Raw genomic sequence first — 21,006 nt, forward strand, 5'->3', positions numbered from 1 at the left:
TTTGGGATTTTGTATATATTATTCTCAAAATTTAATGGCAAATGTGAAGGCATCGTAAAATCAGGACCACCAAGGGTTTTCCCTGCTTTCTTTACAAGTATTGGTACCTCAGAGACAACCTTATGAGTAATTCTCAAGACAACCTTATGAGTAGATGCTACCTCTAGATCCACTTTACAGATAACAAAACTGAGGCACAAAGGTGCTAAATCTGGCTCAGAGTCACAGTACTGACTTCAACCCCAAACAGCCTGAGTCAAGAGCTCGTGCTCTTCTCACCTGCTCCACTAGGAAGACGTGCAGTGAGTCCTGAGGACTTTTTAAGCAAAATCATACCAATTATATTTATGTGATTAAATATAATCACATTATATTTATATATGTATAAGGTGATTATACCTTATAAGGTATAAGGTGATTAGATAAGTGTGAACATGACCAGAGTCTGTGGTGACTAGGCATGGGCCACAATCTAAGGATGGCTCTAATTCCAGAGTTCCTGCAGTAATTTGATGGGAGGTGCTAATTGCAGTAATTTGATGAGAGGTGCTAATTGACTCTGCTAATCTCAAAACCATGGAAATTGGGCTTCGTTTTGAGATTTCTATTCAATACAATAAAAAAAATAACTTGATATAAGATTAGACTTTAAAAGCCTTAGTAAAAACAGAAAATATGGCATCAATATTAATTTAGAAGAAGAGGGTAAAAATGAATGACTCACAAAGCTCTTGTCTTAGGATTTTCATTCTGTGTAGCTTGATAATACTGAGGATGTTTTTGAAAAGAAGCAAACAAACAAAACCCACACTATCTGGTACATTTAAATAAAATTCTAGGAGCACTGACATGTTCAAAACACTCAGTATCATGTTCTCCGGGACTTCTGGTCCTGTTGATGTGGTTCAGATAACTTGAAAGTCACCTATATAAAATTTCACAAGTATCTTTGAAATATATATCTAAGGTTGAAAGGAAGTAAGGGAATTCTCCTGGGCCAGAAACAAAGCTGAGACTGCAGTTGTCTTGGAGTGGAGCGGTAGAGTTATAACAAAGGCATAGAAAGGCCTGGGGCTTTGCAGGATGAATATTGAACCTAAGACATCCTCTCCTCTCCTCAACACAAAACCAGTGAAAGAGTGAACCAGAAAAAAATAGAAATCTAGCTACTGGCATAGGGAGACGTGAGGGCAGCTTGTCTGCCTTAGACTGGACTCCAGGTAGAACAAAGAGTAGTTTCTGTGAAAATTTGAAACCCTAGGCTCTACCTCACATAGATTTGAAGTTCAAATTTTACAACTCTCTTAGTCTGGAAACCTCTAAGCAAAGAAGTTAGAAAATCAGCAAAGCTACTGAAAGGAGAGAAAGGAAGGGAGGGGAAGGGGAGGGGAGGAGAAGTGTGGGGAGGGAAGGAAAGAGAAAGAGGAAAGAAAGAAGGAAAAAGGACTACACTCAATGTTTTGTTTTGTTTAATTTTGGAGTAATACCAAATATTCAAAAATGAATAAAAGCTGAATTCAGCCTGCTAATTTTTGTTTCAGGAATTTTGTATTTTGATCATAAGATCATTAATATGACATGTGGTATCATGACCTAGTTGGGCTCATTTCAGGAATTTAAGGACAGTCTATCAGTAGAAATATATCTATGTAGTAAAAGGAAAAAAAAAAAACAGGAAAAATAAAAACCAAATTTAGAATAATGGTAATGGGAAATTCATTTAGGGAAGGCTATACATGGGTGAGGGCTTCAAAAGGGTCTGTAATGTTTTATTTCTTAAGTACTGGATTACATGGATGTTCGCTTAAGGTAAATAATGGGTATAAGGTATTCTTTTATCCCATCTTGTATATCTGAAATAGTTCATAATAAAAAACGAAATCTCATGAATTAATATGATTCATTACATTCACATTTTTAAAAGAGAATATTTCTATAATTTTATCACTAGTTGCAGAAAAAGTATTTGAGAACATTAAACATTCATCCATACCTTGAAAAGACCCATCAAACTATGAATATTAGTGAAATCTTTAAACTGATTAAGAATATTACCCATAAATTACAGTAAACATCATTTTAAAAGTGGAATGTTAGAAGGGATTAAAAACAAGAGTATCTTAAGAATTGTGCTTGGAAGTTGTAGTTAGGACAATGAGGCAATAACAAGAAATAAAATACATGAGATTTAGAAAGGAATAAAAACATCTATCGTTACTTGCAGACAATTTTATTGGTTATATAGAACATCCAAAAATATTTAATGATAAACAGAACCAAAAAAAGTTCAGAAAATTATTTGTTACATTATCCACATATAGAAATAATTTGCCTTCCTACACACCAGAAGCCAACAATGAGAAAATATAATTTTATGGAAATTCCATTTATAATGTCAACAAAAACCTTTAAATTCCTGGCATAAAATATAATTAAAGATATATAAGATATTTATAGAGGAAATTATAAATCTTTATAGAAGGGAATCAGTGGAAAGCTACACCATGTTTATGGATAGGATGATTTAATCATTAAATTTTGCAAGTCTTACCAAAGTAGCTTTTTTATTAAAGGCAATCCCAGTTAAAATTTGAGAAGGGCCTTTGGTAGAATTTGACAAGCTTGGTCTAAAATTTACATTGAAACAGAAGATTGCCAAGAATAGCCAAATCTATTTTGGAAAAGAACAAGATGGCAGGGGCTCCTCTTATCTAGATGCCAAAATTTCTCAAGAGATGGTAATTAAAACAGTATGGTATTGCCATACATGTAGTCAAATGGGCAAATGTTTTTAACCAACAGCCCAATAACAGACACATTTATATATGCGAACATGTCATACAATGTAATTATAATAGCAAATCTTATATGGTTAGCCATATAAAAATAAATTGAAATATAATCCCTATTTCACATTTTGCACAAAATAAAATCCACCTAAATGTAGAAATCAAAGCTTTAGCACTTTTAAAAGATCTAATAGGAATATATTTCTATATATTTCAGCAAGATAGATTTTCTTTGAGAAAACGCAGAAGCATAACCCATAAAGAAAGGAGTTGCTATTTAGATTATATTGAAATTCAGAACTTTCTTTTTTTTTTTAATTTCAGAATATTATGAAGGTACAAATGTTTTGGTTACATAAATTGCCTTTTCACTACCAGAGTCACAGCGACAAGCATGCCCATCCCCCAGACAGCGCACACCACACCTGTCTCATCCCTTACCCATCCCTTCCTCCCCGCTCCCACCTGCCCGACACCCAATGAGTGCTATTTCCATATGTGCTTATGTGTTGATCGATTAGTACCAATTTAATGGTGAATACATGTGGCGTTTGTTTTCCATTTAACAAAAAGAACACCACAAAGTGAAAAACTTGATATAGATCGGGAGAAAACAGGTGTATTACATAAAACTAACAAAAAATTCACATCTAGAATATATACAGAATCCTGCAAATCAATAAGGAAAAGAAAAACAAGTCAATTGAAACATAGGCAAGAATGAATAAATAATTCTTGGGAGGAGAAACCCAAACTGCCAATATACATATGCAAAGATGACCAGCCTCACTAATAATCATAAAAATGCAAATTAGAACTAAAATGATATATCATTTTATACCTACCAGATTGGCAAAATTAAAATATCTGTCAAGATTACACAGTGACAAAAATGTGGGGAAACAAGAACTTACATATATAGTTGATGGGAATGTACATTTGTACAACTACTCTGAAGAGTGTTTTAACAATATGTGTAATAATAAAAGCAAGATGCACATACTCCACAACCAAGAAATCCTAGTTCTAAGTGCACATTATAGAGAAACTCTCACATGTATGTCCAAAGAGATTTATAATATTCACAATAACACTAATAGCAAAAGCAAAAATCCTAAATTTCCATCAACAAGAGATATAGTTGAACAAATTGTGATATAATCATTTACTGAAATACTATATATCCATGAAAATTAATGAACTAGAGCCACATGAAGCAATATAAATAAGCTCAAAAATATAATGTGAAGGGGAAAAACAAGTTGCAATTACATGCAGTAATGTAACATATACATAAAATTTAGGCATGCAAAATGATACCATACATTATTTATGAGCACACCCATACATATGGAGTAAATGTATGAAAACATGCAGGAAAATGATACCCATTAAATTCATCACAGTGATCCCCCAGGAAGGATGGAAGGGGAATAGGCATGGAGGTTCCTGTTAAATCAGTGATGTTTTATTTGTTAAAAAAAAAAAAATTATTTAACTATTTTGACAAAATGTTAAGATTTAACAAAGTTAGCTGGTAGGTATAGGAGTGCCTTTTATGTCATTATACATTTTTGTGTCTTTAAAGTAGTTCATCATTTTAAAAGATGTATGTTCCCTGCCACTAAGTTCACCTTAATGAGAAGTTGACATTTCCTCTGCCTCCTCGCCATTTGCAGATGATTATCCGTCTACAGAAGGAAATCCAGGAGCTGAAGGATGAACTGGCCATTGTCACCGGGGAGCAGAGGACTGAGGCACTCACAGAAGCAGAGCTCCTTCAGTAAGCCTGCAGACTTTTTCTCCTTTCTAGCAGTGAAAGTTTATGTTAACTTCTTTGTTGGCCCTAACTTTATGAATTCACCTCAAAGCATGAAGTTCTCCTGGGACAGTCTGAAATTGCACGTAGGCGCCAGTGAAGAGTGGCAGCTTTCCATGAAAAGCTGGATAAGGCTGGCAGTGTTTTTGCCACCTCAGCTTTGAGGAAGTAAAGAACAGTGCATAAAAGAGGATGGGAATATCCTTCTCGCGCCAGCTGAATGAAAGGGATTGTATAATAGTCATGCAATTTTAAAACACACACACCAAACACTCTTAAGCTGTGGAGCTCAGATCTGAAAGGAATTCAAGACACATCCTTTGTATTAAACGGCATCTTGCTGCAAGCACCAATTTATCCCATGCCAAAGTAAGCTTTCTCCTTTAATAAATAGATGGCCCATATATTATAGCTCAAACAAACTGGCAGTGAAAGCAGGTATTCAGGGCTTTGTACAAGTGCAGCATCTTTCAGAGCCTTGAGATTTGCAGCCCTATGGTGTATCAGTGGCACAATGTGGCTCTCCTTCTCTCTCTGATCATGAGCCACGGTGGTGGCTCTTGTCATTCGTGTGCTGCTTATTAAGCATTTGTGGAGTGGTAAGAATGTACTAGGCTTAGAGGGCATTGGCATTCTCTGTTTCCAAGTAAGAAAAAAAAAAACACATAAGACTTTTCTAAAGATATTCTACCATTTCACCTAAGCTTCCTTCAACAGAGAAAATAGTAAATAAGGGAGACAATAAAAGTAGTTTTCTTTAAACTATTTCATGTGGCCCCTGAGGTGGGTCTAAAGCTTGAGAAGGCTTAAGCAAGGTTTCTGTTGCAGACAAAGCTTTCACTCCTCCAAGATAGTGTTTCCTAATTCTAGAACACTATTTAATAATATGATAGGCCCCTAAGTATTTCTCTGTGAAACTATTTTGTGGTGTATTTAAAAGGGGAATATATTGCCAAAAATTCACATTCTAAAAATTTTCACGTCACTTCTTAAAATAACTTAGACTAACTTAAAATGTCTTAGACATTAAGATCTTTGAAAGCTGAGACTTTCTTCACTGTGGTTCTCCTTTCCCCCAAAAGAAATGAATTACCAATTAGTATCTGAGAAAATGTCTCCTGAGAATTTTGATCTGCAAGTCAGGATCCATCCAGGAAAACAAAACCACTCTAGGCCTTTCAACAGAAAGAACTTAATATAGGAAATTGCACAGAAGAGGAGATTGCTGGAAGCTAAATAGGAAATGATGAAGCACTTCAGAGGTCAGTAACAACAGGAGCTCCTACCCATAGGACTGCCGGACCACAGGAGAAGCTGGCATTACCAAAATCCATGGAGCTGACCAGCAGGAGCTAGACCATAATGAGTGCTGCCTGCCAGGAGCTGTGGCCACTGAGAAGCCACCCACAGGTGCTATTTAAGACATCATCCAGGGGCATCCTTGTTTCCTCCCTCATCCCCCTTCCAGTCTTCCATCAGTGCTGCTCATTGGCTGAACTTACCCAGAATTCAGTTGTTAATGAAGTCAGGAAATGCAGTTTCCTGTGAGGCAGAGTCAAATGGGGGAAGGCTGGAAATTGTATCTAAGAGCAGTATATCCAGTAAGTACTAGTGTTTTTTCTAATCCCCATATATCCTGCATGTTGCTCAGGAGGCTCTGTTTATGGGTGAGATTCTGAATGTGATGGTTTCAGTATGTCAGATTGAGTTAAGTGTGTGCTGCAGGTTCCCTCTGCTGTACCAAATCTAGAGAATTATAGAACTCAGAAACAGAATTACAGAAACACGTGAATCTCTTGCCAGACCTGAAAACAAGAAGTGGACTTCTCAAGGGACTAGAGGCTTCAAGGGATTCCCGAGAGGCTGAAAGGTGGGGGTAGAGATGGGCAGGAGAAAAGGATAAACCAAGACACTGGTGCAGAGTGATGGTGGCCCCATGTCCGCAAGTGTGGAACCCTGGAGCAGGAGAGGGCTGGGAACAGCATTTGGTAGAGCGCTTGTAGTGGGTGCAGTTGTCCCTATGACCTGTGCACTCCTCCTTCCCAGTGAGAGGATGGAGAAACAGAGAAGGGTCCCAGGTAGCTGGCAGAGAGGGACAAGAGAAGCTCTGAAGACCTGCTGCTGTCTTCAGCTCTGCCCGTTCCCCTATTCTCATGGAAAACACCAAGGAACGCAAGTACCTGCAGCTGCTTTAGCTCCTCATCCAAGTCTGGCTGCCCAAGCTGAGATACCTGAGAGTCTGGGAAAGATGAGCTCACAGTCAGGAATGGCTAGAAATAGAAATATGAGGACTACCAAAAGTCTGAGAAAGACAAGAACAAGAAGAATTTACAACTTGCAGGGCCCTACAAAAGGAGTGATTAATTTTTTTTAGAGAAATAATATATACCATTACATTCATGAAACAAGAATGGGATTTGATTTTTAAAAAACAAAATCAGGAGGAGGTCTTGGATATGAAAAATTTAATTGTTATCATTAAGAATTTAATACATGGCTCAATAGCAGAATAAAAAAACTGAGGGACAAGTTAGTGAGCTAGGAAGATCAGGACTAAGGAATTATTCCAGAATGTAAGATAAACAGACAAAGAGATAGAAAGTTTAACAGAAAAGAGTCATGGAGAACAGCTCTAGATTTACCAAAATCTAATGAATTGGAGTTTGTGGAGGAGAAAATAGAGATAATGCAAAGGAGACAACAGTTGAAGAAATAATATCTAAGAATTTTCTAGAACTAGTAAAAGGATGTACAACTTCAGAATGAAAAAGTTACCAACTGCTTAGCTGTATAGTCACATTGTAGAGAATTTTCAGATCCTCAAAATGTAGCAAAGAATCCCAAAATTTACCAGAGAGGGGAAAAATATTACTAAAACACAAGAATTTTATTTAAAGTTGACTTCTCATCAGCAACTTTGGAAACAAGAACATCTAATGCTATAAAACAAGACAAAAAGTACTTTAAATGTATTTTTTTCTGAATCTAGCCAAATTTGTCTTCAAATGTGAAGATGAAATAAAGGCATTTTGAAGATATACCCATTTTGAGACAGAAAGGCTACCACCCTAGATCTTTTTCTTCAAAGAACTACTACAGACTGTACTTTAGCAAAAATAAAAATGCAATAAAGTATAAAAAGCAATAAGAATGAGCAAATTTTATTATAGCTTCTTTATGATACTTAATATTCATAGTACTTATATCTTTTTCACTAACTTTCCATTTATTCTATAGATGAATTTTTCTGTTTATAAGTTACTGATATTATCAAAATTTCCATTCACAGGAATTTGGGGGATAGAATGAGGAGAAATAAAATTGTTAAAATAAATAAAAATACTAAAGGACTCTTAGATCTTAGATTGATTTCTGTTGACCCATAGATAACAAATGTGCAAATGTCAATCTGAACAGATTCTACATAGTGTATAGAGTTCTCATTAGCTTTTTTGTTTGGTTAGTTTATTTATTCATTCAACATTTATTATTCATCTAGCATTCACAAAACTCTATGTTAGGTCCTGAGAGAAACACCAATATGAGCAAAATCTAGTTCCTGTTCTCAAGAAGCCCACAATTTAATGGTGGTGACGGATAAGTAATGATGATGCAATATATATGCATTATGAGAAGATATAAACAAAACACAATGAGAATGCAAAGATAGTAATGATTACTTTTGAGCTCAGGAATCATGTAAAACTAGTTCATGTGCTACTAAATAACTCCAACAGTTCCCAGTGAAATGACTTCTCTGCTGTCAAGAGAAGTGTACTATATAACATTGTGTCTTATTGGTGATATCTGGCCCAACAGTTACAGAGAACAAACATTGCAAACCACCTCCACCCTGACAAAGCAAAGCATAGAGTTTCACAACAACAGAGTAAATTTGGTACTTGTTCACACTGACAGTGTGGATTATTCAGATAATGTGTTCTGTTCTAATTATTTTTGTTATGTTGTTGTTATCATTATGTTTTGCCATAATTAGCTAGATTGAACATCAAGTACAACCTAAATTTCAGCAGAGTTAAGAGTCTTTTATCATTTTAAAGTAAAAGAGATAAATTAAAATTTGCCCTTAATGTGGCATTAGAGTTAATGTGGCACGAATGTGACATTAGTGGCATACGCCTTTGCCTTCTTGGGCCCCTGGACATTTACTTAGGAATGAGAATCAGCTTCATTCCTCCCATCGCACCCAAACTCTACAGGTGGTGGGGCAGGAGGTGGGGGATAGCGGAGTTGGAAAGAGGAAGGATCCTGCAGCTTGGCAGGGCAGAGGGGCAGAATTGTTCTGGCTCTCAGCCATTTCTCTGCCCTGCAGATTCCTGGGGTTATGTTGATTGGCATGGCATAAGGAAATCCTGTCAGACATTCTCTGAAGAATATCATAACGCAGATACTTAGTAGACATGAAATTCTATGCAGTATGCATTGAGCAGTTTGGAGAGGTCTGCTAATATCTAGCCTATCAAATTTTTGAGCCATTTCCCAACATTTCAGCACTGAATGTAAATATTTGTTGCATGGACTTGGATGCTTTAATTGAAGAGGATTCTAGATGTCAGCCTTTAGTTATTGTGATATTTTTAGTTTACAACTTCCCTCCCCCCTACCATGGGTAAATTTAAAAACAGCTGGATAAAGTCTGTATAGCCAAGTTAATGTTTATACAGAACTTCTTGGGTGAAGATTTGATTGTGATTGATTCTCTAAACATGCACATCATTGTTCCTAGTAAAATAGTAAGCCTGTAGACCTTTGACTAGGTTGGAAGCATTATGTCCTGGCCCAAATCAAAGTGAATGGAATATTTTCAGGATAGCAGCATTTTAATTCTGAGATGAAATTGTATCATGAACTCATGAACTCAAGTTTTCCCAAAGTACCTAGATATCTATAAACATCTGGATCCTTTTGTAACAGAAAAAAAAAAACTTCATGCAAATCAATTTGTTCTCAAACTGAATATATAGATATACTCAAATATAGAGATATATAGATTACATATAGAAATATAAAAATAGAGAACAAGAGAGCATAGTAGTGAAAATAATAAATGGACACTATGAATTTTAAACCTTAATTCTAGTTCCAATTCTACCCATGTTAATTTTTAATGGGTCTCTAGATTTAAGTTTCCTTATGTGTAAAGTGAAAGAGTTGAACTAGATGGTATTTATGTGCTCTTTTCAGCTCTATGATTTTAAATTTAATATTGGTTTATTACCTATGGTTTAAAAACATTATTCACTGACTCTAATAATAAAAATCCAAATCATTATGTAGGAATTCAGAATTGGGGTAAGTCGGTGCAGATTTCAGCCCTGGAGTAAGCTGAATAAACCTTGACGGACATCAGGAGGATGAAGGCACCATTCTAGGAAAGGTGCTGACAGGGAAGGAGGGTGTGGAGGGCAGGGGGGGAGGGCAGAGAATGGCAGGAGACCGGCATGGGGGCTTACATACAGCAAGCACTAACTAATGAGGATCTGAACTGAAACTGGCCTGGCAGGATCCTGAGTTCTCGCTGAGGAATTGAAGAATAGGATTAGACAGATAAATGGTGATCTCATGATGGGTTATGAATACCATACACAGAGGGGTCAGTATTTTATCTAATGGTGACTAGGAAACTTACTGTGATTTAAGAGTATCACAGTTCATTCATTATTCAGTGAATGTTTATTGTACTCTTTCTCTGTGCTAGGAACTGTTCTAGGTACTGGAAATATAGGAATGAACAAAATAATGTCCTTGACCTCATGGAACTTATATTCTTGTGAGGAAAGAGCTAATGCACAAAATAAATAACTAAAATATAGAGCATTTCAGACAGCAGAAAGTGGAAAGAAAATAAAACAAGAGTTACAATTTTAGTAAAGTTGCCATGAAAGAACTTACAGGATGATATTTTTAGGATTGCTGCTCTCATAGAAATGGACAGAATGGCTGGAGCGAGGAATCAGAAGATAGCATAATCAGGTTGAGAGTGAGGATGAGGGAAAAGACTCGAGTGGTGACAATTAGGATAGAAAAGAGGAGAAAAATCTGAGAGGCCTTGTTGAGAAAGAATCAATAGAAGTTGATAGTCACAAATTTAAAAGAAGTAAAGAAGGGAGAAGTAGCAACATTTACAACTTTAAAACAGGCTATGAGGAGGAAAAACTGGGAAAGGAAAGAGAAGAAGTGCTAAGTTTTTTCCATGAAGGAATGTACGCTGTACAGGTTGAATTCTGGGTCTTTAGAGGAAGGTTGAAACTGAAGACTTAAAATTTTGGAGGGACCGGTATTGAGTTAATATAAGACTGAGGCCAAGACCAAGGGTCAGCTTGGAAATTCTCTGACCTGATTTGAGGTAGGTAGTAATCAGTATCCACAGGCTCATATCTCCTATATTCGGCGTATTGTAGGTGGATTGCCAACTGAATTTATCTTTTAACTTAGCCACGTTACCCCTTTCCCTCCTCTGATATCTTTTCACATGTAATTAAATATTCCATTCGTTGGATATTTTTAAGTCGGGGGGGGAAAAGGAGCTCCTACCTAACAGCTGGGCCTGCACTCACCATGCCCCGTAATGATCTCCTCTCCATCCTTCCCAGACCTGGTCTCGGTTTTGGTCTGGTCGCTTTATCCCCCATCCGCCAGCCAGCGTCTCTCCAAGCCTTACAGCTGCCCAAGCCAGAAAATCCGAAGTCACTTGTGAGTCTGTCCTTTTTCTTATACCCCAAATCCCGTCTGTGTGGGGCGTTTCTTTTAACAAGTCATTCTTTATAAAATTAAATAATTTAAGACTAAATATAGTTTAAAGCCAAACACATAGTATTATAAAACCCACACAGAATTTGTTTCAAAAGAACATTTGTACTAATAAAAGCTTCATTGATGGCCATGCTTCTATTGAAATGCAAATAATTATACCTAAATGAAGAGTCTTAAATTCCCATTTTTCCATCAAACAAATCTCATTTTGAAATTAAAAATGTATATCTGTATTCATTCTTTTTAGTGGATAAACACTGATTGGGTACTGTCAGCACCGTGCTGGGCACTGTCTCAGGAGCCAGGGGGGCTCAGAGACAGACTGAACAATCCCACAGGAGGGCAGGGGTGAGGGAGAGGGGGGCGGGCTACCAGACATGCCTGCTCGCTGATGGTGCTGCCCTGCTGTGGCAGACAGCCGGAGGGGGCAAGGGGAGTTGTTTTGTGAAGGGCAGGGAACAGAGAGGAAAGACTTTATAGAGGAAGTGACATATAGAAAATCCATCAATGCTTTTCATCCTTTTAAAGTTACCATTTAAAGGTGACTTCAGGAGAAGTCATTTCCACCATATTCAACCGGCAGTTCGAATTTTTTTTTTTATTGGCTAGTCTAATAAAAGTTTAATTGGATTCAGTTCCTCAGTGTTTGAACTGGATTAGAACCATAAAACAAATTTCAACTATAGGTATAATGGCTCTCTTGAACCTAAAATTTGATGTCTTGTTCCAAAAAGTATGGGATAGAATAATTAAAATCAAGGCCATCTCATATAATTTGAAATATACCCTCATAATTACTATATGTCTCAAAGTGTGATCCTCAGACTTGTTTGAGAGATGAAATGAAACAATAAATAAATAATTAAATAACCTATGATATTAGAATTAATATAGTCCTAGCAAGAATTCGATATCAAACCAGTCTTTCAGGGAGAGTCTCTTGGTCAGCACCTAATTCTAGATCAATAGTGCTTTATCCTTTTTATAGTCAGTTTATTGTCGCTGGCCTCTGCAGTAGTTTTATATTAAAAACACATTTCAAAATCATGACATATGCTGCATGAGTTCTATGACATGACAAGTTCTCCTGATTATTTGTTCTCTGGAAATATCTTCCACTGTGGAGGTAGGAAGAGTAGATGTCAGGAAACTGTGCACTTCAAGGATGAGAGATAGAGACAGAGTTTGGAGAGAGAGAGAGAGAGAGAGAGAGAGAGAGAGAGAGAGAGAGAGAGAGAGAGAGAGAGATGGTCAGTCAAACCCTTGTAGGAGTCTGAACAATCTGTTGAAAATTGTTTGAAACATTACCAAACTCTGTTCCTACACAGACTGCTCCTTTGAAAATGAAAAATCTCTCCAGGCACAGTGGCTCACACCTATAATCCCAGCACTTTGAGAGGCCAAGATGGGAGGATCACTTGCAGCCAGGAGTTGGAGATCAGCCTGGACAACATAGTGAGACCCCTGTCTCTACAAAAAAAAAATTTTTAAATTAGAAGGCATGGTGGTGCATGCCTATAGTCCCAGCTACTCTGGAGACTGAAGCAGGAGGATCACCGGAGTCCAGGAGTTCGAGGCTGCAGTGAGCTATGATCATGCCACTATTCTCCAGCCTGGGCGATAGAGTGAGACCCTGTCTCTATATAAAAAAGGAGGGAAGGAAGGAAGGAAGGAAGGAAGGAAAGAAGGAAGGAAGGAAGGAGGGAGGGAGGGAGGGAGGGAGGGAGGGAGGGAGGGAGGGAGGGAGGAAGGAAGGAAGGAAGGAAGGAAGGAAGGAAGGAAGGAAGGAAGGAAGGAAGGAAGGAAAAAAATCTCAAGAAAGTTTTGTCTAATTTGTTGTCATTATGGATAAAATTTTTCAAATGATACTGACCACACCTCGCTCTCCAGAGCCCCTCTTATGGTCTGCAAAGGCCCCAAATGGCCTAGCCCCTGACAACATCTAGGGCCTCTTTCCCTCCAAGCTCCCCCTCCTTCACCCTGATCTCCTCACCATTTCCCCCCTGAAGCACTCCTTCCTTACCTCCTTGCTCAGGTATCTTGTATCACCAAGACCTTCCCAAGCCACCTCATCTAAAATACACCTTCCCTTGTCACTCTTTATCCTCTTTATGCTGAGCTATTTTTCTTCAAAACAGCAACATCCCCTTTAATGTTTCATTGTCCGTTGTCAATCTCCTCCTACTTCATGAGTGAGCTTCATGAGGACGGAGAATTTTATCTGATTTTTCAGCATTATGTCCCTGGAACCCGAAACAGTACCTGGCACATGGTAGGCCGTCAGTAAATATTTGTTGAATGAATTAGTGAAGGTTTCTTTTATGAACTATTTATTTCAAATCGCTTGGACCTCTACTCAGAGCTGCCTTGGGGTATTTGGTTGGAACTGGGGTCCTCAGAACCAGTCTCTGTTGATAGAAAACACTGCCTGGCGTTTAGATTCAGCGTGCATTGATTTGGTATCCACTGTGTGCTAGGCCTTATCGATTTCATCTCAAGAGTGTCAATGACTGAGGAATTATCTGGAATATTCAGAATTTTGCCCACAACTATTTTCTGAACTTTGTTTAAGGTCACTAAGATGAGGCAGAGAAAATTTATATGAATGGACTGAGAGTCAAGAGACTTGAAATTCTCATCTTGACTCTCCTTCTAGGCTAAGGAGATTAGCTATCTGAAGATGGTCACTCCCTTTCTGTAGGCCTCAATCTTGTAATCAGACGTGGGCAAATTACATCCTCTCTATATATCTCAGGTACTCATGTGTTATGTGAGAGTAATGACAATACCTACCTCATAATGCTGTTAGGATTGATGAAGTAATTCATGTTATGCACTGAACAAAATGCATGGCCCACAGGCATTCCATCAATGTTAGCTGTTATTGCTATTATTATTTCCCTATGATTCCTTGATACAATTTTTATTGTTGCTGAAGAATCTACTTCATTTATAGATGTTTTTTTCAAACTTCTTTACTGGAAACAAAGAATCAAACCATGTTTTAATGTCTCTCTTTAGATCGTATACATGCTCATGCCTACACACATAAAGAAAAACTACCAGACGAAAAAACTACCAAAATGTTACTGGGAATAAAAGTGATTTTTTTTTTCAGTTCTTTTTACCTGGCTGTATTTCCTAAACTTTCTACAGAAAATTAAGGTTATCTTTGAAGAATTAATATAATTTGCTGATTTTATACCTCCAAGTGACAGAATAAAATTGTTTTACTTAATTAATGAATAGCAGAAAAAAATGCCCTTTGTTAACTCTAGTTTTACAGTGAAGTTCACAGGTGAATTAAAAACAAATGTTTTCTCTCGGTATATAACAATTATTATGCAATATACGTAGTTGGTTCTGAGATCTAAATTACATCTGCTTCTGGAATTTTAACTTTAAATTATTTTCATAGTTAATATTTGTTTTTTGTATATATGGGTAGAATATTGTTAATCAGTCATTTCAGAGTGGTGCTTTTCTTATACAGTTGATATAAAACTGTACCTCTAAAAGGCTAAACAAAACAAAAAGTATAAATTGCCAGAAGGAACTGTTCATAAAAGGCTTCCAAATTGGAATTGTTTGCTTTGTATCTTACTGTCCACTTCTTTAACCATAACAGAGTTCCACATACTCCCTGAATAAGAAACATTTTCTGAAACCTTTAAGATATTTTGAATTTGGAAATTCAGAAACAGAGTAGCAGCCTGAATCATAAAGACAACTGGTGCATAAACTTTATGTTTTATTTAAAATAAAATAATAGGCCGGGCGCTGTGGCTCACGCCTGTAATCCTAGCTCTTGGGAGGCCGAGGCGGGCGGATTGCTCAAGGTCAGGAGTTCAAAACCAGCCTGAGCAAGAGCGAGACCCCGTCTCTACTATAAACAGAAAGAAATTAATTGGCCAACTGATATATATATAAAAAATTAGCCGGGCATAGTGGCGCATGCCTGTAGTCCCAGCTACTCGGGAGGCTGAGGCAGAAGGATTACTCGAGCCCAGGAGTTTGAGGTTGCTGTGAGCTAGGCTGACGCCACGGCACTCACTCTAGCCTGGACAACAAAGTGAGACTCTGTCTCAAAAAAATAAATAAATAAATAAATAAATAAATAAATAAATAAATAAATAAATAAATAAAATAAAATAATAAATTTTAAAAATCTTTGCAAATATGTATATACACATATATACATACATGTATATACATATGAGTATGTGTATACATAAGATGTAATATACATAAGTAGATAAGTAATATTTACTTGTAGAAATTCTAAAATATACAGACAGAAATAAAGAATAAAACAACATGTATATGGACATGCTCATATTTGAGCACATAAGAAACATGCCAGAAGTAAAAGGGAGGTACTTTGCGCTTGAATGATGTTGGTGAAGACTTTTTTCCCTAGATGTTTTTGCAAGGGACTTGTAAATGCTATACCCAGCCTCGAGATGTGGGATCCAAGCCCCTGTTCTCTCTTCCACCCTCTTTTTCAGGATTTCTCAATGCCAGTTGGAATTCTCTGCATCTCTGTAAAAGTCCAGCATGAATACTTCAATACCCTTAATGTTTCTTTCAGGTACTGCCCAGTTGTTTTTATTTTGAACTCTCTGTTCTTTCTTTGAAATGTTGGCCATGTCAACAAAACCTTCTGTTTTCCATTCTCTGAACTTAGCATTTCAACATCTGTATAATAGTTGTGGCTAGAGATGCTCAAACATACCATAAAATTGTTCATGAACATTGTAAAATCTTCTAAAGGGCAAGACGAATTGAGTTGAGATTTGTTGTTGTTGCTGTTGTTACTGAGAAGGGTTTTGTCTGTGAGGAGAGTGGGTGGTGCTAACTTTTTGTATGAGTTAGGAGCCTAACCTTTGGGTGTGTCTTCTAATTTATCTCATTTGCTTACAAATCTGTTCCCTAAAGAGAGTTCAGAGAGAACAGTTTGTCTTAGCTTACTCCCCTGAGGCTTAGGAAAGGAGATATTGAGATTTCTCCTTCTATTTGATTTCTTGGGCTTGCTGCTCCTGAAAACTTGAAATTTGTATCTTTTCCAAGGCCTTAATTATCAGTCACTGAGTATTATTGAGCACCTCACAGCACTTTGCTAGAAACCAGCAAAGAAGCAGAAGAAGCATAAAGACTCCTGCTGCTGCCATGGCATCTGCTTTTGGGGGGAAAAAATTAAAGATTAAGACAAATAAATGATCATGTACAAAATGGGTAATAGAGACGAGGAGTGTCAAGAATGTAATGAAAGAAAGATAAATTAATTACCCAAATAACAGTCTGTATAGATCAAGATTTTTTTTTTTTATTTCAAAGTATTACGAGGATACAAATATTTTTGGTTACATGGGTCAATTTTATAAGGCTTGAGTCATGGTTATAAGTGTAGTCATCACCCAGATAGTGTTCATTATCCCTGTTAGGTAGATTTTTGCCCATCCCCTCCTCCCCCCTCCCCCCTGCTTGATTTCCATTGAGTTTTATTTCCCTCTATGGATGTGTATGCTCATTGGTTAGTTCTTTTAATAGTGAGTAAATGTGATATTTGTTTTTTCCATTCTTTAACTACTTCACTTATGATAATGGTCTTCGGTTACATCCAAATTGTTGCAAAAGGCATTAAATCATCCTTTTACATGGCTGAGTCATATTCTATGGTATACATATACCACATTTTGTTAACTCACTCATGAATTGATGGCATTTGGGTTGATTTCACATTTTTACAATTGTGATTATGCTGCAATATTTGATTGCAGGAGTCTTTTTGATAAAAAGACTTCTTTTCCTTTGAGTAAATACCCAGTAGCAGGATTGCTGGATCAAATGATAGGTCAACTTTTAGTTCTTTGAGGAATCTCCATACTGTTTTCCATAGAGGTTGCATTAATTTGCAGTCCCACCAACACTGTATAAGTGTTCCTTTCTCTCTGCATCCACGCCAACAACTATTGCTTTTGGACTTTTAATAAAGGCCATTGTGACTAGGATAAGATGATATCTCATTGGAATTTTGACTTGCATTTCCCTGGCAATTAGTGACATTGGGCATTTTTTCATACATTTCTTCACCATCTGTTTATCTTCTTTTGAGAAGCTTCTGTTCATGTCTTTTGCCCACTTTTTAATGGAGTGGTTTGATTTTTCTTGCCGATTAGCTTAAATTCTTAGCATATTAGCATATTCTGGTTATTAGACCTTTATTGGATGTATAGCTTGCAAATATTTTCTCCCATTGTATAGGTTGTGTACTTGCTCTGTTAATTATTTCCTTGGTTGTACAGAGCTTTTTAATTTAATCAACTCCCATTTATTTATTTTTATTGTTATTCTGATTGCTATTGGGGTCTTCTTCATAACTTCATTGCCTAGGTTGTTATCTGGAAGAGTTTTTCCAACATTTTCTTCTAGGATTCTTATTGTGTTGTGCTTTACATTTAATTCCTTTATCCATCTTGAATTAATTTTTGTAAGTGGTGAGAGATATGAATCCTGTTTATATCATCTGCAATTTCTTTCCTCAGTGTTTCATGGTTCTCTTTGTAGAGGTCTTTCATGTCCTTGGTTAAGTATATTTCTAGGTATTTTATTTTGTTTGTAGCAGTTGTGAATGGTATTGGATCTTTGGTTTGACTCTCAGCTTGACTGTTATTGGTGTATAGGAATGCTACTGAGTTGTGTACATTGAATTTTGTAACCTGATATTTTGTTGAATTTATTTATCAATTCCAAGAGTTTCTTGGTGGAATCTTTGGGGTTTTCTAGGTATAAGATCATATCGTCTACAAAAAGTGATAGTTTAACCTCCTCTTTCCCAATTTGGGTACCCTTATTTTCTTTCCTTTGCCTAATTGCTTTGGTAGGACTTCCAGCACTATGTTGAATAGAAGTGGTGACAGTGGGCATCCTTGTCTTGTTCCAATTCTTAGTGGGAATGCTTTCAACTTTTTCCCATTCAGTATGATGCTGACTATGGGTTTGTCATATGAGGCTTTTATGTTTTTAAGATTTGTTCCTTTTCTGCCTAGTTTGTTGAGGGTTTTTTTTTTTAATCATGAAAGTATGCTGTATTTTGTTGAATGCTTTTTCTGCATCTATTGCAATGGTCATATGATATTTGTTTTTGCTTCTGTTTATGTGGTGAATCACGTTTATTGATTTATGTATTTGAACCATCCTTGTATCCCTGGGATGAAGCCCAATTGGTCATGGTGGATTGTTTTTGATGTGCTGTAGAATTGGGTTTTCTAGTATTTTATTGAGGAATTTTGCATCTATATTCATAAGGGATATTAGTCTATAGTTTTCTTTTTTGGTTATGTCCTTTTTGGCTTTGGTATCAAGGCAATACTGGCTTCACAGAATGAGTTGGGGAGGATTCCCTCCTCAATGTTATGGAAATATTTCTTCAGAATGGGTACCAACTCTTCTTTATAGGTTTGGTAAAAATTCACCTGTGAATCCATCTGGTCTGGGGCTTTTGTATGTGTGTGTGTGTGTGTGTATGTGTGTTTGTCAGAAGATTTTTTATTGCTGCTTCAATCTCATTGCTCGTTATTGATCTGTTCAGGTGTTCTATTTCTTCCTGATTGAGTCAAGGGAGGTTGTGTATTTCCAGAAAATTTTCTCATTTTCTCTATGTTTTTGCATATATATGCCTAGAGATTTTCATAGTATTTACAGATGATATTTTGTATTTCTGTGGTATCAGTTGTACTATCTCCTTTTTCATTTCTGATTGAGCTTATTTGAGTCCTTTCTCTTCTATTTCTGGTTAATTTAGCAAGAGATTGACAGAATGTATTAATTTTGTTTATCTTTTCAAAGAACCAACGTTTTTCATGTAGATCAATATTTTTAGTAATATTAGTAATATTAAAATGGCGAACTGCTTCAAGAATCGTTCATATGCAGTGTCAGAGCAAACCTATTCACTAATCCAGAATTAGACACATTGCTTCTATTTTTTAACTGTTTTCTTCATACAAACATGGATGCCCATCCCTCTGATATTCAGATAAAGATCTGAGAACTTGTGAGAAAAACACACAGTTTTTCTTTTATTATTAAAGAACCCCAATACAGGACATCCTAGTCTGATAAAGTTAACAATGCTTTAAAATGTTATTCATTGGGCTGTGAGATGGTATTATCTTTGTATTCTGCTGAGCATAGGAATAAATTCTACTTCTTTTTATTTTACATCTATTAAAAAATGATAGTTTGGCAGACCTTTCTCATTAGGAACAATGTCATGGAGAATTGTCTCCAAATAACATGTAAGTCTGTGTTGACAGTGTACATTCAGTTTCAATAAAGGCATGCCAAAATAAAATGTAAGATGCGTATCCCCCATTTTTGCTCCAAGCTATGCCTGAGCATCCATAGCCCTTTTCGTCTGGCGTTCATGGGCTCTCTTGCAGAAACTCAGCTTTATTGCCTGCCTTCACATCCTAATAGGCAGAAGACAAACATTCTCTGAGACAGCGCAGGGGCTGGTTCTCAGCCTGCTCTGATTGGCCTAGCAAATAATGTCCTAGTTCTAGTACCCTAACTGTAAGGAGCTAAACTCAGTGATAACTTCTGACTAGGTATTTTTCCACTCTATTCCTCAAGGTAGTCCTCATTCTCCCTCCCATCCTTCCAGCCCAATTTTCCTAATGGTTCCCTCTGTGTTTATCATTAACTCAGCATACTTATGACTTTTGCCACATCCTTAAAAATTTGTCCTCATTAATGTCAGGGTAGCTACTGCCTGGTGTATCGTTTCCACAGTTTACTGAAGAAATCAGATTTCCCCTTCTTTTTCCTGAGCCCACATCCTACTACTAGTGCTTTTTAACTGCTTTTCTCATCAATGTACTTTGTAGCTCAGTCAACTAGCATATGCTGGGCAGACTACAGGACTATATTCCTACTTCTATATTTAATCTGAAACTCCTAGTTGAAATTTGCAGCCATGTGTTTTTTCTGCATCTTACTTTTTTCTTTTGTTACCTATATAATACCCATAACTTTTCCTATTGGTTTATAGAAGAAAGCAACATAAAAGTTGTAAATTATCAAAGAAATGCAAATTAAAATAAGATGCAATATTTTGCCAATCTTATTGATAAAAATGAAAAAGATGATGATCCCCCATGTTGGTGAGAGTATGGATGAGCTGGACATGACCAGTAGAGGGTATGGGGCCCAGTGAGGGGGTGACGAACAGGGAAGCCTCTTCCTGAGACCTGGAGCAAATCCTAGTAAAATTTTTGGCCTGTTCCCCCTTATTGGACAGCCCTGAAAAGCATTTGTACAAATTCTTTTATGGGTATGTATCAGGCTCAGCAATTTTGCTTCTAGAAATTTGTCCTCCAAAGAAACATGTCCAAAGATGTATATCAAAGATATTTATCACAACACCATTTATAATAGGTAATTGAGTTATGGCACATTCATTTAATGGGATATAATGCAATAATTATCAATGTCAATGAAAATATATTTATTGATGAATATATATTCTTCAATGAATGTATATTGACCTAGGAACAAGTCCAAACTATATTGCTAATTTTAAAAAATGATATTGTAATATAATCTCACCTTTGTGTTGAA

At 36.6% G+C, this 21,006-nt stretch overlaps 1 protein-coding gene across 3 annotated transcripts in view; it reads left to right on the forward strand.

Moving 5' to 3' along the window:
- The window catches only part of KIF6 (kinesin family member 6), a 358,750-nt gene that overhangs the window by 147,545 nt on the left and 190,199 nt on the right, over positions 1-21,006 (forward strand). For all 3 annotated transcript variants that reach the window (XM_076003384.1, XM_012778297.3, XM_076003385.1), the window contains one exon: positions 4,469-4,572. In XM_076003384.1, the coding sequence (XP_075859499.1) occupies positions 4,469-4,572 (104 nt within the window). The remainder of the gene's footprint in view (positions 1-4,468; positions 4,573-21,006) is intronic.

The sequence above is a fragment of the Microcebus murinus genome, chromosome 5, assembly GCF_040939455.1.
Source record: "Microcebus murinus isolate Inina chromosome 5, M.murinus_Inina_mat1.0, whole genome shotgun sequence".
Taxonomy (NCBI): domain Eukaryota; kingdom Metazoa; phylum Chordata; class Mammalia; order Primates; family Cheirogaleidae; genus Microcebus; species Microcebus murinus.